This window comes from Sinocyclocheilus anshuiensis, unplaced genomic scaffold, assembly GCF_001515605.1.
Source record: "Sinocyclocheilus anshuiensis isolate Anshui unplaced genomic scaffold, SAMN03320099.WGS_v1.1 scaffold6, whole genome shotgun sequence".
NCBI lineage: Eukaryota > Metazoa > Chordata > Actinopteri > Cypriniformes > Cyprinidae > Sinocyclocheilus > Sinocyclocheilus anshuiensis.
The window spans coordinates 798,412-817,116 of record NW_015547668.1 but is presented as its reverse complement, the minus strand read 5'-3'; the positions used below and the strand labels follow the sequence as shown (position 1 = coordinate 817,116).

Genomic DNA, 18,705 nt, shown 5'->3' with positions numbered 1-18,705 from the left:
TTTTCCTCCTCAACATAAAAGAAGATATTTTGAAGAATGATCGTAACCAGTTTCTGGTCTCAACTGACTCCAATAGTGTTTTTTTTTTCTCTTTTTTTTTGTCATATATGGAAGTAGTGAGGGCCCAACAACTGTTTGGTTACCAATATTGTTCCAAATATATTCTTTTGTGGGGGGGCCCTGCAGTAAGTCATAGCCCCGGGACCCAGTGCGGTCTTAATGCGGCCCTGCGCACACACACACACACACACACACACTGATGCCTCACTTACCCTGCTAACTTCTTTAGCTGAAGATTCATCTGTTGAAATACAAAAGAAAACCAAGTCAAAACTGATGAAGGTGAGCATACTGTAACAGTGTCACTTGGATGACCAGACAGAATGTCCCTTCATTTGTATAAAGCTTATATTTGCCTTAGTCTTGTGCATTTTATTTTTTATTATTTTTTTTTTTTACTTCATTTAATTTATGTTTATGTTGTGTCTTTAATTAGATGAACTAAACGAATTAGAGGAATAGAAAAGAGAAAACAGTAAAACACGAGAAACAGGATAAAACCTGCATAACCCAAATGAGCAACGGCTCCATACACAAACACACAAACTTCAACTTGATGTGTAAACTGAAACTGACTCCAATGTTCTAACTGCGTGCCACGCTATACATTTTAACTGTCTGAAAGCAAAACATGCTGTATTGCAGTCAGAACAATATACAAAACCCTGAAGAATTCTGGGCCGATGAGAGTCAAACAGAACATAAGAAACCAAGCAACCAACAAAATGTTCTGTCACTTTCCAATTGTCACATTTGCAGCTGATTAAGACAAAAACAGTTTTTTTCCTGCCTGGTTGGAACACGGTGTTAAGGAACATTCAATGAGCAACTCATGCAGCCAAACTGACAATTTTCCACTTCAGTGATGAGTGTTCTTTCTAAGCTATGCAAGCTTCAAAAATCCAGCTTCAAAGTAAAAATCTAAGTTTTTATAAACTGAAACCTAAGCCCTGTCATGTACTTCAAATACAAGGCTTGCAAAAGCTCCATCTACCTACAAACAAATGACTTACACAGCTATGAACACATGCAGATAAACAGGGACAAAATAGGAGAATTTGTGAATACGCCATCTCCTCTTGTTCTCCTGAGAAAACACCTGTATCTGAGGTCAGCGAGTTTGCAGAAACCTGGAGACGTTCAGCAAACTCTTCCTCAGTGGCTTCCCCCATTCAGAAAGAAGCTCAGTCAGTGTGGAACACAGGAAGTGATGCAGATAAACACTGTCCTCTCAGAGGAGACTGTGCCAGCATTACAGCTCACTCACAACAGCAGGCAAGGCCACATACATCAGACTGCTCACAGGTACAGTTATGCTCAAAAGTTAACACACAATTTGTATGACCCTTCTTAGTAATATTTTGCAGATTCAGCAAGTAGAATGTAAACCTATCACCACAACTCGAGTGAGTAAACAGATTACACCACAGAACAATCAGCAAGTGATTAACATAAAATTTAAATAAATACATAATTTGCTAAATAAATTTTAACTGAGAAAAAAGTGCAAATGCTTGGCAGAAAACATTCACATGCACAGACAATCACACCAATTCCAAAAGAAAAAAGAAAGAAAAAGAAATTGATGCATTTTTCGGGGAACAATGAAAGACACACTTTGGTATGTTTAAAGTGTAAAAATTTTTAATGGATGTTCAGAGGGGTCCAAATCATTGTAAGTTTTAGTTTCTTTTGTTTCCTGAAACTGATTTAAATCTATGTTTTAAATGTGATCTTAAGACTTCTGGACCATACATATACTGTATATATGGTCTGTGTATCCCCCCCCCACTGCTGTCACCTGATAGAGTTTTGTTGTCTTCATTGCCTGAACTGAATTGAGGTGGATAATGACATGAACTTTGATATATCAAACTGAATCAACATCGAATATTATTTTATTATTATATTTTATCACATTACTATATTATATATTATTAAACAAATGACTTGATGTAGTTAAAAACAGTCAAATGCCTGGAGAATATTCAGGTCTTAAATCATCTAACACCATTTTAACTATTCTAATTATTCATTTTAATCGATGGATACTACAGTCAAGGCCAAAACTTTTGTCAGTGACATAAATTGTGTTTTGCAAAGTTTTTCAGTATTTGTAGATTGTTTTTCCACATGTTTCTATGGTATACTGAAAAACAATGATAAGCATATCGTAAGTTTTAAAGGCTTTTATTGACAAAAAAATATAATGAGTCAATATTTACAGTGTTGACCCTTGTTCGCTCTGGCCTGCTGGATGTTAGCTTCTGGGCCAAATCCTGACTGATGGCAATCCATTCTTGCCTTATTAGTTCTTGGAGTTGATCACAATTTGTGGGCTTCTGCTTGTCCACTCGCCTTTTTGAGGACTGACCACCAGGTTCTCTATGGGATTGAGATCCGGGGAGTTGCCTGGCCACGGATCCAAAATTTAAATGTAATGATCTTCGAGCCACTTCTTTATCACTCTTGCTTTGTGACATGGTGCTCCATCATGCTGGAAAATGCATGGATCATCACCAAATTGCTCATGGATCACTGCAAGAAGTCACTCTTGCAGGACGTTTTGATACCATTCGTTATTCATGGCAGTGTTTTTGGGCAGCATTATGAGAGAGCACACACTCCCTTGGTTGAAAAGCAACCCCACACATGGATGGTTTCACAGTCAAACCTCTCTCCTTTAAGTTCTTGATGATCCGGTAAATGGTTCTTTCAGGTGCAATATTCTTTGAAGCAATGTCCCTGCATGTGAGGCCATTTTGCTAAAACACAAAATTTATGTCACTGCCAAAACTTTTGGCCATGACTGTAGTAGCTCCTAGTATGTGTAAATAAAAAAATTTTTAAAATTTAAATTAAATAAACTGGGGTTTCAAATACGGTTTATCAAATAAAGTTAATTCGGGGCTTCAAATATTGTTGTGGACAATGGGGGCCTTGGAGTCAAAAAGGAACCACTGCTCTATGTCTTGTGGACTTCATGTGGACAAGCACATGGCGGCCATTGTAAGTCCTCAAGACCAGAAGTACACATGAGCAGTGCCATTTGGGACAGGGCCCAACTCTATTTCATACTTCCTTGTCCTTTAGCTGTTAGTGTGAATGGACATTTAGACTAGAGGACGGATCAGCAGTTCTAACTCTCATAAGCAGAACCATGCTGGGTGATGCGATGGCACTTTCTGACTGATGACACAGACAAATAAGAAGAAAGAAGATGGGGGAAGCACTGTTCCCCACGTCAGATCGCTCGTATCCACTCACCTAAATATGGTTGATATATTACAGGCCTGGATCGATTTGTGGGTGGATATAGGCAGCCGTGCACAGGACAGCCGTGCCGTTAAAAAGCATCTGATGGCGTCATGCTGTGTCAAAGCTGCTGATCTTTTTTGATTCCCTCTTGACATTAGCAGGCACTATGCCTAAACAGCCATTCATATAATCTTGTAAATCTCACACTGTGCACTTTCAGCACAATCCACGTCCCTTGCCGTTGCAGGCCTGTAAGAATGGCAGTATCTCCTGCCGTTGCTTCTCACAAACCAACTGTAAGGACAATATGGCCGAGTTCCTGGCTTTTTGTTTACTGCCTACATAGGCAGCTTTTTTTAAGAACCAACGAGTGACTGATTTGGTACACTCCACAGGGGCAGCAACATTCATGTTAGACAAAAATCCCTTGTGACAACAGATTTCAAAATAGTTTGCTGATAGCATTTTTGCTAAGCTAATGATGCAATACTCTAAATTTAGCTTGTGTACACTGTGTAAGTGTACACTGTAAAATCGAATTAGTTAACCTTACTTTAAAAAAGCATGCAAACCGACTGCCTTAAAAATCGACTGCCTAAGCAAAATAAAAAACACTTTTTAGTTTCAACAACTAATTAATTTTAAGGTTACTTTTGTAAAATTTACTGCAACCTGGAATTTCTCACTTGTATTTAAAAAATGAAACCCTTTTAATACCAAACATAACAGACCTAAACACTAACAAATCTCCTCCTATATTAATCTTGTGCAAAAACACATAAAATAACACTTAATTTAAAAATGTATTCATAAATTATTAAGCAAAGCAGGCTGGGAACCAGAAACTAGCTTGACAAATTGGTACACATACAAATCAAATTATCTTAACTAGGGTTCCACTTCCACGCATTCAGCGTGACCCTGCTCTGAATCACGTGTGTAATCAGTCCAATGGATGGGTGAGACATCACGGACGGGGTGACGTAGAGACCAGGAAGCTTAAAAGCACGTGGGGTGGAGACAGCGGCAGCTTCTGTCATTCAGTAAGAGCTCTATGTGTGTGTCCTATTTATTGTTGTTTGTCACGTTGCACCAAGCATGTCTAAAGCAAAAGTCCCTGACAAAGCACAAGGGCGAGAACAAGCAGCAATTTAGACTGTGTGTTCCTCCCTGCCCGTGCTACATTACGGGCGGGGATACACACAGTCTATGTGTTGTTTGCTTGGGAGCGATGCACGCTGAGTCAGCTCTCGAGGGAGGTTCTCGCTGTGGACTCTTTGCTCCCGGAGGGCTCTCTTTAAAGAGGGAGCCCTCGCGAGCATTCCTCAGGGCTCAGGTCCCTCTTCTGCTGAGGCAGAGCGGCGGCGGCGGTCGTGGGGATCGCAGATGGATCTGGTGGAGGGAATGGAGATGGCAAGTCCCTTTCTTCTTCCTCAGCCACCAGATCCAGTGCCCCCACCCAGGGATCGAAAGCACACTCTGCGGTTTCTTTCCCCCTTGCACCTTCACCCTGGTGGGCCCCCAGCAGGCTCTGGTCATGGAACAAGTAAACACTCCCTTGAGGAAGGAGGCCATCGAGGAGGTCTCTCCTCTCAACAGTGAGTCTGGGTTCAACAGCCGGTACTTTATCGTTCCAAAGAAGGATGGGGGGTTGTGTCCTATTCTAGATCTGCGTCAGCTGAACCGCTCAGTCATGCGACTGATGTTCAAGATGCTTATACTAAAACAGGTCGTATTTCAGATCAGGTCCAAGGACTGGTTTGTCACGATTGATCTGAAGGACGCATGCTTCCATATTTCCATCCTTCCTCAACACAGGAAGTTCCTAAGGTTTGCTTTCGGGGGCGAAGCTTAACAATATCGGGTTCTTCAATTCGGTCTGGCATTCTCACCCCGCACTTTCACCAAGTGTGTGGATGCTGCTTTGGCTCCGCTGCGACTCCAGGGCATCCGTATACTGAACTATACCAACGATTGGTTGATAATAGCTCAATCGGAGCAGATGGCGGTTTAGCATAGAGATGTCGTTCTCACCCATATGAAAGAGCTGGGGTTAAGACTAAAGGCCAAGAAAAGTGTGCTTTCTCCATTACAGAGGACCACTTATCTGGGCATGGTGTGGGATTCGACCACGATGCAGGCACGTCTGTCTACTGCTCAGATCGAGTCGATTCTCACAGCAGTCACGAAAGTGAGAGAAGGCCGGTCACTCACTGTCAAGCAGTTTCAGTAACTGCTGGGTCTGATGGCAGTTGCATCCAATGTGATACCTTTTGGCCTGCTGTACATGAGACCCCTACAGTGGTGGCTCAGGACCAAAGGGTTTTCCCCGAGGAGCAACCCACTTCGCATGATCAAGGTCACGTGGCAATGCTTTCGGGCCATAGACATGTGGAGAAAGCCTTGGTTCCTGTCTCAGGGCCCGGTGCTGGGAGCTCCTTTTCATCATGTAATGCTAACGACGGATGCCTCCCTCACCGGTTGGGGAGTGGTCATGAGTGGCCGCTCAGCCCGGGGTCTGTGGAGCGGAGATGCTGCCTGGAGATGCTGGCCATGTTTCAGGCACTGGGCCTCCCTATGTTGGTGTGCACCAACAACACAGCGGTGGTCTCTTACATCAACCACCAGGGAGGTCTGCGCTCGCACTCCCTTTACAGGCTGGCGCACCAGATCCTCCTGTGGTCCCAAAGGAAACTCCTCTCCCTGAGAGCAGTTCACATTGCTGGGCATCTCAATCAGGGAGCAGACATCCTGTCGAGACAGGGGCTGAGACCCGGGGAATAGAGGCTCCACCCCGAGGTGGTGGAGCAGATCTGGAGGTAGTTCGGCCAGGCTCAGGTGGACCTGTTTGCGACTCAAGAGAGCTTGCACTGTCCCCTCTGGTTCTCCCTCACACATCCAGCTCCTCTCAGACTGGATGCCATGGTACAGACTTCGCCTAGGCTTCATCTGTACGCTTTTTCCCCGATTGCTCTGCTCCCGGGAGTTCTGGAGAGACTGCGCTGGGACGGGGTCTGTCTTCTGCTAGTGGCCCCGTTCTGACCGGGCCGAGTATGGTTCTCTGACCTGGTGTCCCTTTCCAACGGCTCTCCATGGGAGATTCCTGTCAGGAAGGACCTACTTTCTCAGGCGGGGGGCACCATCTTTCACAGCTGTGAAAACTGTGGGAGTGGCCCCTGAGGGGGCACAACTCATAGCTTCCGGTCTCTCAACTGAGGTTGTTGAGACCATCCTCCAGTCCAGAGCTCCCTCAACGAGGAAACTATATGCCTTGAAGTGGAATCTGTTCATTTCTTGGTGCGGCGACTGCCAGCTCAACCCAGTTAACTGCCCGGTTGGTTCAAAGCTGGAGTTCTTGCAGGCCCAGTTCTCCGCAGGGCTGACCCACTCCACCTTGAAGGTTTACATAGCTGCTTACCACGCCCCTCTTGGTGGTCAGTCTGTGGGGAAACACCCCCTGGTTACACGTTTCCTCCGCAGTGTGCTGAGGCTGAGGCCTCCGGTACACTCTTGTGTCCCTCCGTGAGACCTGGCCGTGGTCTTGGAGGCTCTCTGCAAACCTCCCTTCGAGCCCCCCCATGCAAGCACTGGACACATCTGTCCAAAGAGCTGCCCTGTGAAGGAAGTCTGACCAATTGTTTGTGTGCTATGGTCCTTCCAACAGGGGTCTTCCTGCTACCAAGCAGACCCTCAGCCGGTGGATCGTGGATGCCATTTCACTAGCTTATGAGTCCTCTGGTCTCCCCTCTTCCTTGGGGTCAAGGCTCATTCCACCCGAAGTGTGGCAGTCTCCAAGGCCTTCCTGTCGGGTGGCCCCATGCCGGACATTTGCAACGCTGCGGGCTGGTCCACGCCACTCACTTTCATGAGGTTCTATGACCTCGATGTCCATGCCACTCCTGGCTCCTCTGTTCTCTCGCCTTAGCTGTGCTTTTCCACACTAGGGAGGGATTTGTAAGTCTGGAGGCGTGAGCATTCTCATTCCTATAGTGTTTCGATGCAGCTCGAGTTCCTGAAGGGGAACATCCCTAGTTAACGTATGTAATCATGGCTCCCCGAGGGAACGAGACGCTGCGTCTCATTGCCACACTTCCGGCATCCCTGCGAGTGCTTCCTTTTTTCCCCAGAAGCTGCTGCTGTCTCCATAGCACGTGCTTTTAAGTTTACTGGTCTATTCGTCACCCCGTCCGTGACGTCTCGCCCATCCATTGGACTGATGATGATCCATTGGACTGATTACACATGTGATTCAGAGCGGGGTCACGCTTAATGTCCCATAGCATTTCGACGCAGCATCTCATTCCCTCGGGGAACCATGGTTACATGCGTAACCTAGGGACGTTTTCTGAGAAACAGAGGCATAGTATGCAAATAATAAAGACTACTAGATTTTTACAATTAAAATCAATACATTGTTGTGCATAGTAAAGTCAACTAAAAGTGTTATTTAGGACATTTGTTAGGTTTTACATTGTACAGACAAATGGGTAAAATAGACCCAAATTTTTAAAGTGACATCAGTAGTACTTTTAATAACTATTAACACTGCAAATTAACACTTCTGATGCACTTCTCACAAGTGCAACTTGTCACAATACATTATGGGATTTTCTTATATCTGAAAGGTTTCTAGCAGACCTGGGATGTCTCAAAATGCAGTTACACTATATTTCTATGGTCCACTTTAGACATTTCTCTACTTTAAGTAACTTTGCAACAAACTCTCATTAATCTGCAACTACACTGTGTGTCAAGTAACTCTCATTAGAGTATTAGTAGACTGCTAGTAGAACAAGATGGCATGTACTTGCAAAGTTACTTATAGTCAGTAGAATGTCTGTTGGGGGATCAAAATACAGTGTTAGCAGATATTAAGCAGACAGTCTAATATTACTCTAATGACTGCCAGTTGATATGTAGTTAAAAAGCCACTAATAGTAAGTAAAGTGGACTATCAAAATAAAGTGCTACCTAAAATGCTTCCTACATTGGACGATCTAGATTTTAGAACAGAGCCTAGAAGTGTCTCTCTGCCCAGGTTCTGCTGAGCAGCTAAGGGAGGGCAATATTCCACTTTGCGCCACAGGCTACATATGCTCACGTCATACTCCTTCCATTTCTGGTATTCCCAGATGGAAATGTTTGGTAATCAATGCAGGGACTTGCAGATGTGTTTCTGTCCAGCTCTCTGTGGGCAAATATCAGCTCCAGATCCTTTGTGTAAACTGAAATGAAAACTCTCAATTCAGCATGAAAAGTAAAGCAGATATCAGCAGTTTGATCTTATGTTAATAAGTACCTTATTGTGGCAGTCAAAATCACGATTACAGTAATGCACCTACAATGAGGTAAGGCATTACCCACAATTTCATATAAATTATTCTCAGTGGCTGCAGCATGCCACAGATGCTGTCAATAGAGCTTAACTTATATTGAACACGGAGCTTTCCTTTCAACAAATACTTTCACTTTATCCTAGACTAATGTGCAGACACAGCTATGTAAGCCATTCACAGACTGATTTTTTTCTACTGTGACTTTATGGCGCTTTCAGAACATATTTTTGAGTCAAGGAGGTCTGAACACCTGAAGAAAGCTGTCAGCATTCCCATTTATCTCAATGAAGGCTGCTTGGCTGGTGCATATAGCCCCTTAACTACACAACCCTGAAGCTGGGCACACCGTTATAGAATCAACAGATTAAAAAAGGACAAAAAAGGATTAAACCAAAGAAAACAAAACACAAAGCAAAACACACACAAAAAAAAATTAAGCACAACAAAGCAAAACACAAAACAAAACATGTTTTGAAAAACAAAAACAAACAGAAAACAAAATAAATAGACACTGCTCTTGATTAATGGTGCATGTAGAGATGTTTGAGAAACCAATTTGGAAACAATTTACAAAAGCAATTTTGGCGTATTATTTGTTTATTTATTAATTTGATCAGGGCAATAGACATTAATATTAGATAACATTCAAAATGTGCCATATTTAGATACATTTTCAAATTTTCATCCGTAGTCCTATTACTATTTATTTTCTCAACAAAATGTTACAATCTTTGAATTGATATCATCAAGTTCTTTTATTTTTCAATCTACCCTTTCCGACCTACTCCAACCGACCAATTTCATCACTCAATCAATTTCCAATGTATAAAATCCTGCCTATGTTTCACACGCAAATTCGTCAATATGGTATTACGGAAGTAATGTAATGCTCTTTCATGTTGAATAATGGATTAATGGTTTAATAATGGTGTGCTGGGCAATGTACCACACTGAACCAATAAAATTACAAAACGGCAAATTCTATTATACTGTAACTAATTCGACGAATTAACTGAATGTATTAATGAATTCTTAGAAGTTAGAAATGTGTCCAGACGTTCCCTGTCTGGCGCCGAGCTGGACACAAACTACACATTCAAGCAGCCTCCTCTTCTGTTATTGAATTACGGCACATTTCAGGATTTTCTAGCCGCACGTCATCAGCGGCTCTCCTGTATGGCTTGGGTCATCAGGGCCACTAGACTAAAGACAGACTGAATAAGTAGGTCATGAATCACTCCGTGCACATGTGTGTGTGTGTGACAGTGAGGCACAGGATCAGTCCAGATGTAGGATATCTCTGGAGGCAGAGCGGCGAAAGGTTTGGGATTATCAATTACTCAAAGATCGCATGTGTGTGAGAAGAAAACAGGGCCAGGGGAACGCTAGGTGGGAATGAGGTGGAGGGAGCCGACGTCACTGGGGCCTTGGGGGTCCTTGTTAGTCTCAACCAAAGCACAGACACATAATCACATACTGCACACACACACAGTGATGCATCATTAGTAGTGCTCACTAATATTTAGAGTTAGGTATTTGAACAAACCACTACGTGTAAGTATTAAAGGATTAGTTGACCTCAAAATTAGAATTCTGTCATCCTTTATTCACCCTCATGTCATTCCAATCCAATGTTACTTCTTTACTGGTTACTCTTTTCCAACAGTGAATGGGGAACAGAGCTTTCAAGCTTCACAAAAGACACAAAGCACCATAAAGATATCCTAAAGGAAGTATACATTACATTGATTTAAAAACAAATAGGCCTAATATTCAGTAATATTATCGATTTAACTACATTGATACTATTGGATGAGAGAAACAATCTGAACTGAATTAAGCTGGATAGTGACACAAACTTTGCAATAACTTTGAACTGAACTGAATCACCACTGACAGGCTTGAGCTGAATAACGTGTTACGTCCCAGGTCTAGGGTCTAGGAGAATGACATAAATAAATGTCTTTACACCAGAGTGTTGTGATCTTTCGCTCTTTCTTTTTTTTATTTTCTTTTCTTGGTATTACACTGTTGTCTAATGCAGAGCTGCTTATAGCTGAATTGAACTTATTTAATAATTGATGAACTTTGCAACATAAACAGTTATTGAACTGAATTGAAACAACATTGAGCTAAATTGAGCTGAATAATGACTCTATTGTCTTTTTAGAGCTGCTTTACATCTGAAATTGAATTTGTTCCATAATTGATGAATTGGAAATAAACAGTGTTACATAAAATCTAGATTGTATCTAGATTGTACTATAAGCATTATATAAATAAATGTGACTTGACCTGCGTCATATTCCAAGTCTTCTGAAAGCTTTTTATGATGAACAGACTGAAATTTAAGTCGTTATTTAGTGATAACAGTCCTGCCGAGACTGGATCAGATTCAGTACAATTTATAAACAAATCTTTCATGCAGGTATATATGAACTGGATCAACAAATTTATTATTAGATTTATTAAAGCAAAACGAAGTTTAGGTATGAGGAACAAGAGATATAGGAATTACAGAAATACTTCTTTAACTATGACATGCAACTCCTCCTGCACCTTGTGCTACAGACATGTATGTACATGTACATTTTTATTTTTTTTTAAAAAGGAACCCAACTCATATCTACAGACCAGAATGTCCTAGAGAATAATCTATTAATAGATTATTTGTTTAAAACAGCTATTATAACAATAGTTTGAATCATTTGAAAGTCAACAACGAGATAAAGGCTATGTGTTGGGAATGTGTGCTTCCAGGGTAAAAACAGTCACAAGACATAAAATATGACCGATCCTGTCTCACAAAAAAGCTGCACCTTCAACAACAAGCACTTTTCATCCTAAATTTCAAACCAAAGAATAAAAATAAAATAGGATCTACTCATAAGTGTCTTATTGAACAGATGTTGACCTCTGAATTGTAAGTCTAGTCATTCTCCGTCACTAGCAACAAGATCCATCCTTGAAAACCCTTGAAGGATACAGAATTAGAAAATAGCTAGATGACACTAGTAGGTCTTGTCCTTTAGCCTATTGATTTAACAAATCATTCAGTGTCACATTGTCGGAACTGTTTATGTTGCAAACCTTATTTGTAACGCTGAGGTACTTCAGAAGCTAAGACTACCACATTCAGGATCAGAGACAGAGAATATACACTAGAAATATTCACATGCATATGTATACTAATATAATAAAATATATGATGCGTGAGACAATGCTCAAACACACACACACACACACACACACACACACACACACACACTGATGGTACGTTGACTCTAGAATCTTTATTGATTGCAAAAGGGTCTGACATGCTAGAGGTATTACAGGTCACGGTATTTGCAAAAGTTGGAACAAAAAGATACGAAGAGCATCACATGGACTGAAGCCACTGGCCCCGCTTTAGGCCTGTAATGAGGCTCTCACATTCACTACAACAGAGGAATCATATGATGTCCGGGTATCTCCACAGCTCAGGACAGCATGGAGCACACCAGATTAGGACAATATATTATTAAACTAATCAGTGATCTCACAAGTACACTTGTGACCTGTCGAATAAAAGATGTTCAGATTTTACTTGGAATTCTGTGAAAGCTTTGCTTTTGTTTTTCTCAATTAGAGCCTTGTGAGTAACCTGCACCGACTGTCTCTTATTCTCTGAATCTCATGAATGTGGTCATTTAAAAAAATCTGTCATCATTCCAACTCTCTTTGTCTTACATACTCTGCAGAACACCAGAGAAGATATTTTAAAAAATGTCTAAAAAAAAAGTTTATGTATGCATGTATGTACAGTCAATGGTAACCAACACAGTTTGGTCACCGGCATTCTTCAAAATATCTGTTATTAAGTTCCGCAGAAGACAGAAAGTCATACAGGTTTGAAACAACAAGAGGGACCCATGGAAATGAGAGTTTTAAGATGTTTTACTAGTGTTTCAGATTTAATCATATGTATAACAATTTAGTATCTTTTGCAATGAATCAACATATTCATATTATGAAAAAGTACATTAAAGGGGTCATATGATGCTATTTTAAAGATAATTAGTTTTAGGTAGGCGTGGTTGACTCTTAACTTTTATAAAGAATATCTCTTTGGATTTGAGACTTTAGTCTTTGCAACTTTACAGATCTTCTTTATGCACCAAACACTCCAAACACTCCAAAGAGAAAGGAAAACTTGAAATCGCATCATATGACCCCTTTAAATCATTCTTAATTTTGTTAATTTAGTGAATAACAGTGAAAAACCTTTTACAATTTTCCACACCAAACTTCAAAACATGATGTACTGCAAATGGTTTTTGTCATTCTTTGGAAAACAGGGAGAATTATTAGAATTTAAAAGTTGTTGTGCCAAAATGTCAACACAGAACAGGCCTCTAGTCAATTATTTACTAAACCTTGATTGTTATTATTTTATTTTTAATTATTATAATTGAAAAAAATGGCTCAGCATAATCCTGCCCAACATTCTCAGATACTGCATTATAACTACTACTAGAACTGCACTTGACTGTTTAAAGGACTGTAGCTGCTCACAGACTCATATAGACCTTATGTAGCTCTGCCCCTTTTGCCTTTAAGTTTTCCACAGCGTGATGGTAAGATCTTATGGATTTATGAATGAACCGCTAATTTTAAAATCTTCCAGGTCTACTGACATTTATGACATCCGGTCCAAACATTGCAATGCTCATAATAACTTTTGTTAACTCTACAATAAGTAAATACACTTTACTTCATCTAATTACTCTTCAACAGTGATGCCATAGAAATATACAAATTTCAAACACAAAATTCTATAGATGGCTCTGGTGCATAAGGTCTATAACAACCAAAGAGAATTAAGCTCGAAACCTCATTATTCCTTAGTATGATGTGGTAAATGAGCACTGTGCATACACAGTCAAGTACATGGCAGAAGACAGCAGAGGTTTTCAGCTCTCACAGGGAGGGCCTGAAGTTCATTGTTATTGTGGAAGCTGTTCAGAGAGTTTATTGTGTACTAATGACCAGGCCCACACAGAATCTACACCCTCAAAACCTAATATGAAAAAGCTTTGTGTTAATAATAAGAGTGTACACTGGCAGTCCCATTGAGAGCATTTTTATATATTCAGGGTATGTTTACAGAACACCAAAAGTACCCAAAACATTTTAAGAACTGTTTTTAAAGCAGTGTTGTGTAAATGCCCCCTTAATTTATTCGACAAAATTCTAGAAAATTATATATATATATATATATATTAGGGCTGTCATCGTTGGAACTTGACTATAAAACTGATGTTTTTAGACAACGGATTTAAAAAAAAATTGGTAAATCATAAATTTGTTGTTAAAATTCAGGGTGTTTTCCTATCACTGGCTTGTACAGCATGATTTTTCTGTCGTCTCAAAGCTGCTTTGAAACAAAGTGTTATACAAATAAACTAAATAAAAAAAATATATATATTTAAAAAATGTCTATCATAAGACGATCAGCATTAACAGAATGAACAAATATGAAACATCATATGAAATGCAACATGTCTTGGTTGATTGATCTCACATTCTGAACCATAATCGATGGTCAGTGAGAAAAAACAAACAAACCTTTGAGCATTGAGGTGCACAAAGAATTTGAAAGCTTACATGCATGCTAATTCAAAGCACTGCTTGATATGCATCACAGACCAAGACAGAATCTGGCACACATGGTTTGTAGAGAGACTGATGTTGAAATGGTGCCTGAGAAAAATCCTGCTGCCCAGCCGAGGTTAGCCATCAGCCGGCAGCCTGTGAGAGAGCGCTGCTGCACTCATGCAGAAAACATTCCCAAAATGTGACACATTCACCCTCCTCCAGTCCCCCTCCCGACCGACTGCATGCCCCTGGAGGTTGGCTCTGATGTCAGTAGCTGAGCTGGGCCGGCCGCCAACCCTGTGGGCCCTTGATGGATGTGATGGGTCGAGTAGAGCGGGCCGCGGCATGAAGCATGCTGTGCACAGAGAAGCCAGTCCCGCTTAAACAGCCCTAATGACCCGTAAGGACCCAACAGGCCCCCTCTCCCATACTTCCTAACCCTTTAGCCTTCTGCAATCTTTTCTGCTCAGGTTACATACACACAGACACATGCACAGGAGAAGTGTGCACATCAAGTGTATTGATGTAGTTTGGTTGATGCAAAGACTAATGTTACACCAACCAATAATCTAAATCAAAACAGAACTTTATTGTGCCATATACTGTAGGTTCCTGTCCATATGGAAAAGATACAGTATATGGCTATTAGATTAAGATATTAAAATTGAATTTAATTAATACATGTTTTGCCTTATATGTGTATGAATATTTGTAGTAATGAGCAAGCATACAAAATGTATTACATTTCTGAAATGTACAACCAATATCTATCCAAATAGAAATATGCAGTATGTGTGTGTTACTATAAAAAGTAAAAGTTTAATATAATTTTAATTATATATTAATTTCAATTTCAATATAATGTTCTCAACCGCTAATATGTTCTCAATTCCTTCAGGATCAGTGTTATTTTAGTATCTCTGATATACCAGTATATTTTTTATTCATATTTTGAATTAGTTTTTATTTGTATGTTTTCTCAATTAATCTTTAAGTTGTACTATTTATAGTATAGTATATAATAGAATAGCATTTTTGTGTTCTGTAATGTTTATTAGCTTTTGTTTTTGAAATGTCTATGTAGTTCATATTTATTTTAATTTCAGTTGTAGTTTAGTTGTTTTAGTAACAGTAAAAGTTTACTTTATAAAAGTAAAAAGAAAAAAAGAATCTGTCCTTTAAATTGAATTTTGAAATGCACTGAAATGACCATAAATTGCTGAAGCCCAGCCTAGTAGATAGAGCACACACAGGGCCAGATATTATAATAGTACTAGCCATATTACCAAGGGACAGAATTTGTGCCAAAATACCATAGTCTGAGTGGATAAACAACCTTTGACATCAGCAAAAAAAAAAAAAAAAGATATGAGAAGTGCTTTTCTCTCTGAAAAGTGCTCTGAATAACCGATTTAAATCAAATTATTTTAAGTCAATTTATTTTGATATGTACAATTATATGGCTAGCTGTATTTTATGTCAACTAATTGTTGCATTTTTAGATAGTTTTTTAGGACCAAACCAGGGACCCATCAGCTGAGAATCACTGTTTTATACTTAGCATACAGTATGTTAACCAGCAAATAAGCATAGAAACATAACACATTCATAATATGTCCATAATTTGGCCATCCTCAAAATTTAAAGACAACATCACAGCAAGCAAACAAAGCACTATTTTTAGAGCATAGCGCTCTTATTGAACAATATTGGAGCACACGGCCATGAGTCCGTACCTGCAGGCTGGCTGCTGTTCTTCCGTTTCAGCCATCTGTCTACGGTCTCTGCACTCACGCTCTCCAGCACAAACTCATCCAGCATTTGCGGGTGGAGGGAGAGATAAGCCTTCACTTTCTCATCTGTCAGACCTGCAACAGAGTGATCAAGATTAGTTTCTTCCCCTCACATTCATTCACAAAAAAAGAACATCAGTCCAGTGTGAAAATATCAGGATCTTGTCACTGCATGTCCACTTAAAGCATTAAAACAGGTCAGCCCCTGTCGCGGTTCTACATGGTTACACGTGGTTGTCCATTGTTCCTATTTCTAAAGAGAACATACCCATACTGGCAAAATATATGTATGGGTTTGTTCCATCTGAGAGTAACCTAGGTTATTCAAAGCTGCCATTAAAAGAGGGGTGAAATAATAACTGCATTCGAAAAAAAAATGCCAGGCTTGATAACTGCATGCATTTTCCTTGTAAACAACAACAAACAGGGTATATATGGGTATCTTAAGTGAGATTCTAATTCACAGAGAGTGTATATAGTCTGCCAGAAGGACACTACAAATGGCAGAGGGAACAAGTTTGCAAAATATCACTTCACTGGAAACGGACATGAAAATGGACAGACGGGCTTGGCATTTTTATTCAGCTTCATTCATGATGGGACTCGGGAGTAGTTACTAGACTGTTGCACTTGACTATAAAAGACAGCTTACACATACAAATTACACAAATTAAATTATATTGGACTGTACTGTATACTGACAGCTGTTGGTGCAGCTGCATGAAGTTTTTATTTATTAGTCTTTTTTATGTTTTGTTCTGTTCATAAAGCACTCATATGAGAAGAAGATTTTAAGCTGTTGTTCACATTTAATTTAGCCAGTCAATTCAATTAAGAATTATTTTCTTATTTACAATGACGGCCTGGCAGCTAAATATACAGCAGGTAAACTTTTATGCTACTTTCATACTGTTTTTTTTTTTTTGCGGTTTACCTTACTATCTCCTTTAGTTAGTGCATAACAGACAAAAGATGATAATATGGGGAATGGCATGAAAGTCCACGATGACATCTGCATTTTTGAGTGAATCATGACATCAGTGAATCATGAGATTAAGTAAAATTGCCATGTCATTCTAATCATGAACAAAACCAATTTGAAGGAGGTTTAGAGGATTCAGGCTAGATTGGAAAATTAAAAGATTGAATGAATTGAATAAATCTAATACACGGTTTAGTCATGTTACATATGCTGGCAAAAAAAAAAAATGTACCTGCCTACATCACAATTTTTAATCACCACTTATATACTGGGGTGCTGCAAGGCTCTGTGCTGGGACCACCCTCATTATGCAGCTCAGTGTGTTTATAGTAATGGAGTCATCTCCAGCAAGCAAGAAGGCCCTTATAGAGACATAGGAAGAAGATGGACAAGCTGACTGTGCTTAATAGGCAATTAAGTGTTTGAGAGCTCACTAAGTGCTGTTGTTTATTGTCTTTGTTGTTGGGGCAAACATCCATTTACTAGGCCATTGCTGAAGCCAAGCATATTTTGATTAGCGAACAACAAAACAACCCATGCTTTTGTGGGTAGTTCTAGTAGAACCCCTTTTATTTTTTTAGGGTCTGCTTGTATCATGCTTAACCCTTGCAGCCCTTGCACCCCTTCAATAAGTAATATTTAAATGTGTTCAACTTTCTGCTAAATATAAATTGCAATTATTCATAAGCTACAAACAAAAAATGGCTAAAACCTCCAGGAAAAACGATATTTCATATATATTGTACTCTTAAATTTCTTCCAAGCCTTCATAGACCCACTTCTACAGTCTACATCAGAGATCAAAAATTAGTGGATGGCGTCTTGTAGAAAATGTATTTACACAGAAATTATGCTGGTTTTCCTGTTTAGTATTTACTATTTACTACAATTAAAAAGAATTACGGCTGCCAGCTTAAACATAATTCTGAGAAATTAAATGTGAAAAAAACAGTGCAAGGTATGAATTAGAGGTCGACCGATTGATCGGCCGGCCGATTAATCGGCCGATTTTTGGCATTTTTTAAATTAATCAGCATCGGCCGATTGTGCTGCAAATTAGGCCGATTTTATAGGCAGGCGCATCTGCGGGCACGGCTCGTCACAACAGACAGACCGCCACAAATAGATTTTCCAAAAGGCTTATACTTCCTTGAATAAACTGAGCACTGCATGTTTCAAAATTAAAATTTAGCGCGGGTGTTTTTATATGAATGTATCTTTGAAAAGAAAGAACCCGCAATAATCATTTACTCAAACTCACTTTTATGAGATGAAGGGGAAGAAGAAAAAAAAAGAAAATCGGCCAAAAAAATCGGCATCATATATTGGCCGCCCTGATTTCTAAATATCGGCATCGGCATCGGCATCGGCCAGTGAAAAACCCATATCGGTCGACCTCTAGTATGAATGACTTTGCATCAATGGAAATTTAGAGACTGGACCTCCAGAAACCTCCAGAAAACCCTGTTCTACACATGTATGTTTTTTTTTGTTTCTTTTGTAAAATGCCACGATGGACTCAACTAAAACCAATGACTTAATGTGCAAACTCGGGGAAAACACAGCTGGGAGGCATGTGAGGCAAAAACACACACACACACACACACACACACACACACACACACACACACAAACACAC

At 39.9% G+C, this 18,705-nt stretch overlaps 1 protein-coding gene across 1 annotated transcript in view; it reads right to left on the bottom strand.

Annotated features, from left to right (window-relative positions):
• The window catches only part of LOC107702663 (cAMP and cAMP-inhibited cGMP 3',5'-cyclic phosphodiesterase 10A), an 89,451-nt gene that overhangs the window by 37,504 nt on the left and 33,242 nt on the right, over nucleotides 1–18,705 (bottom strand). Inside the window, exons 2-3 of the mRNA XM_016505047.1 lie at nucleotides 16,028–16,159; nucleotides 273–301 (exon numbers count right to left, since the gene is read on the bottom strand). Coding sequence (XP_016360533.1) covers nucleotides 273–301; nucleotides 16,028–16,159 — 161 coding nt within the window. The remainder of the gene's footprint in view (nucleotides 1–272; nucleotides 302–16,027; nucleotides 16,160–18,705) is intronic.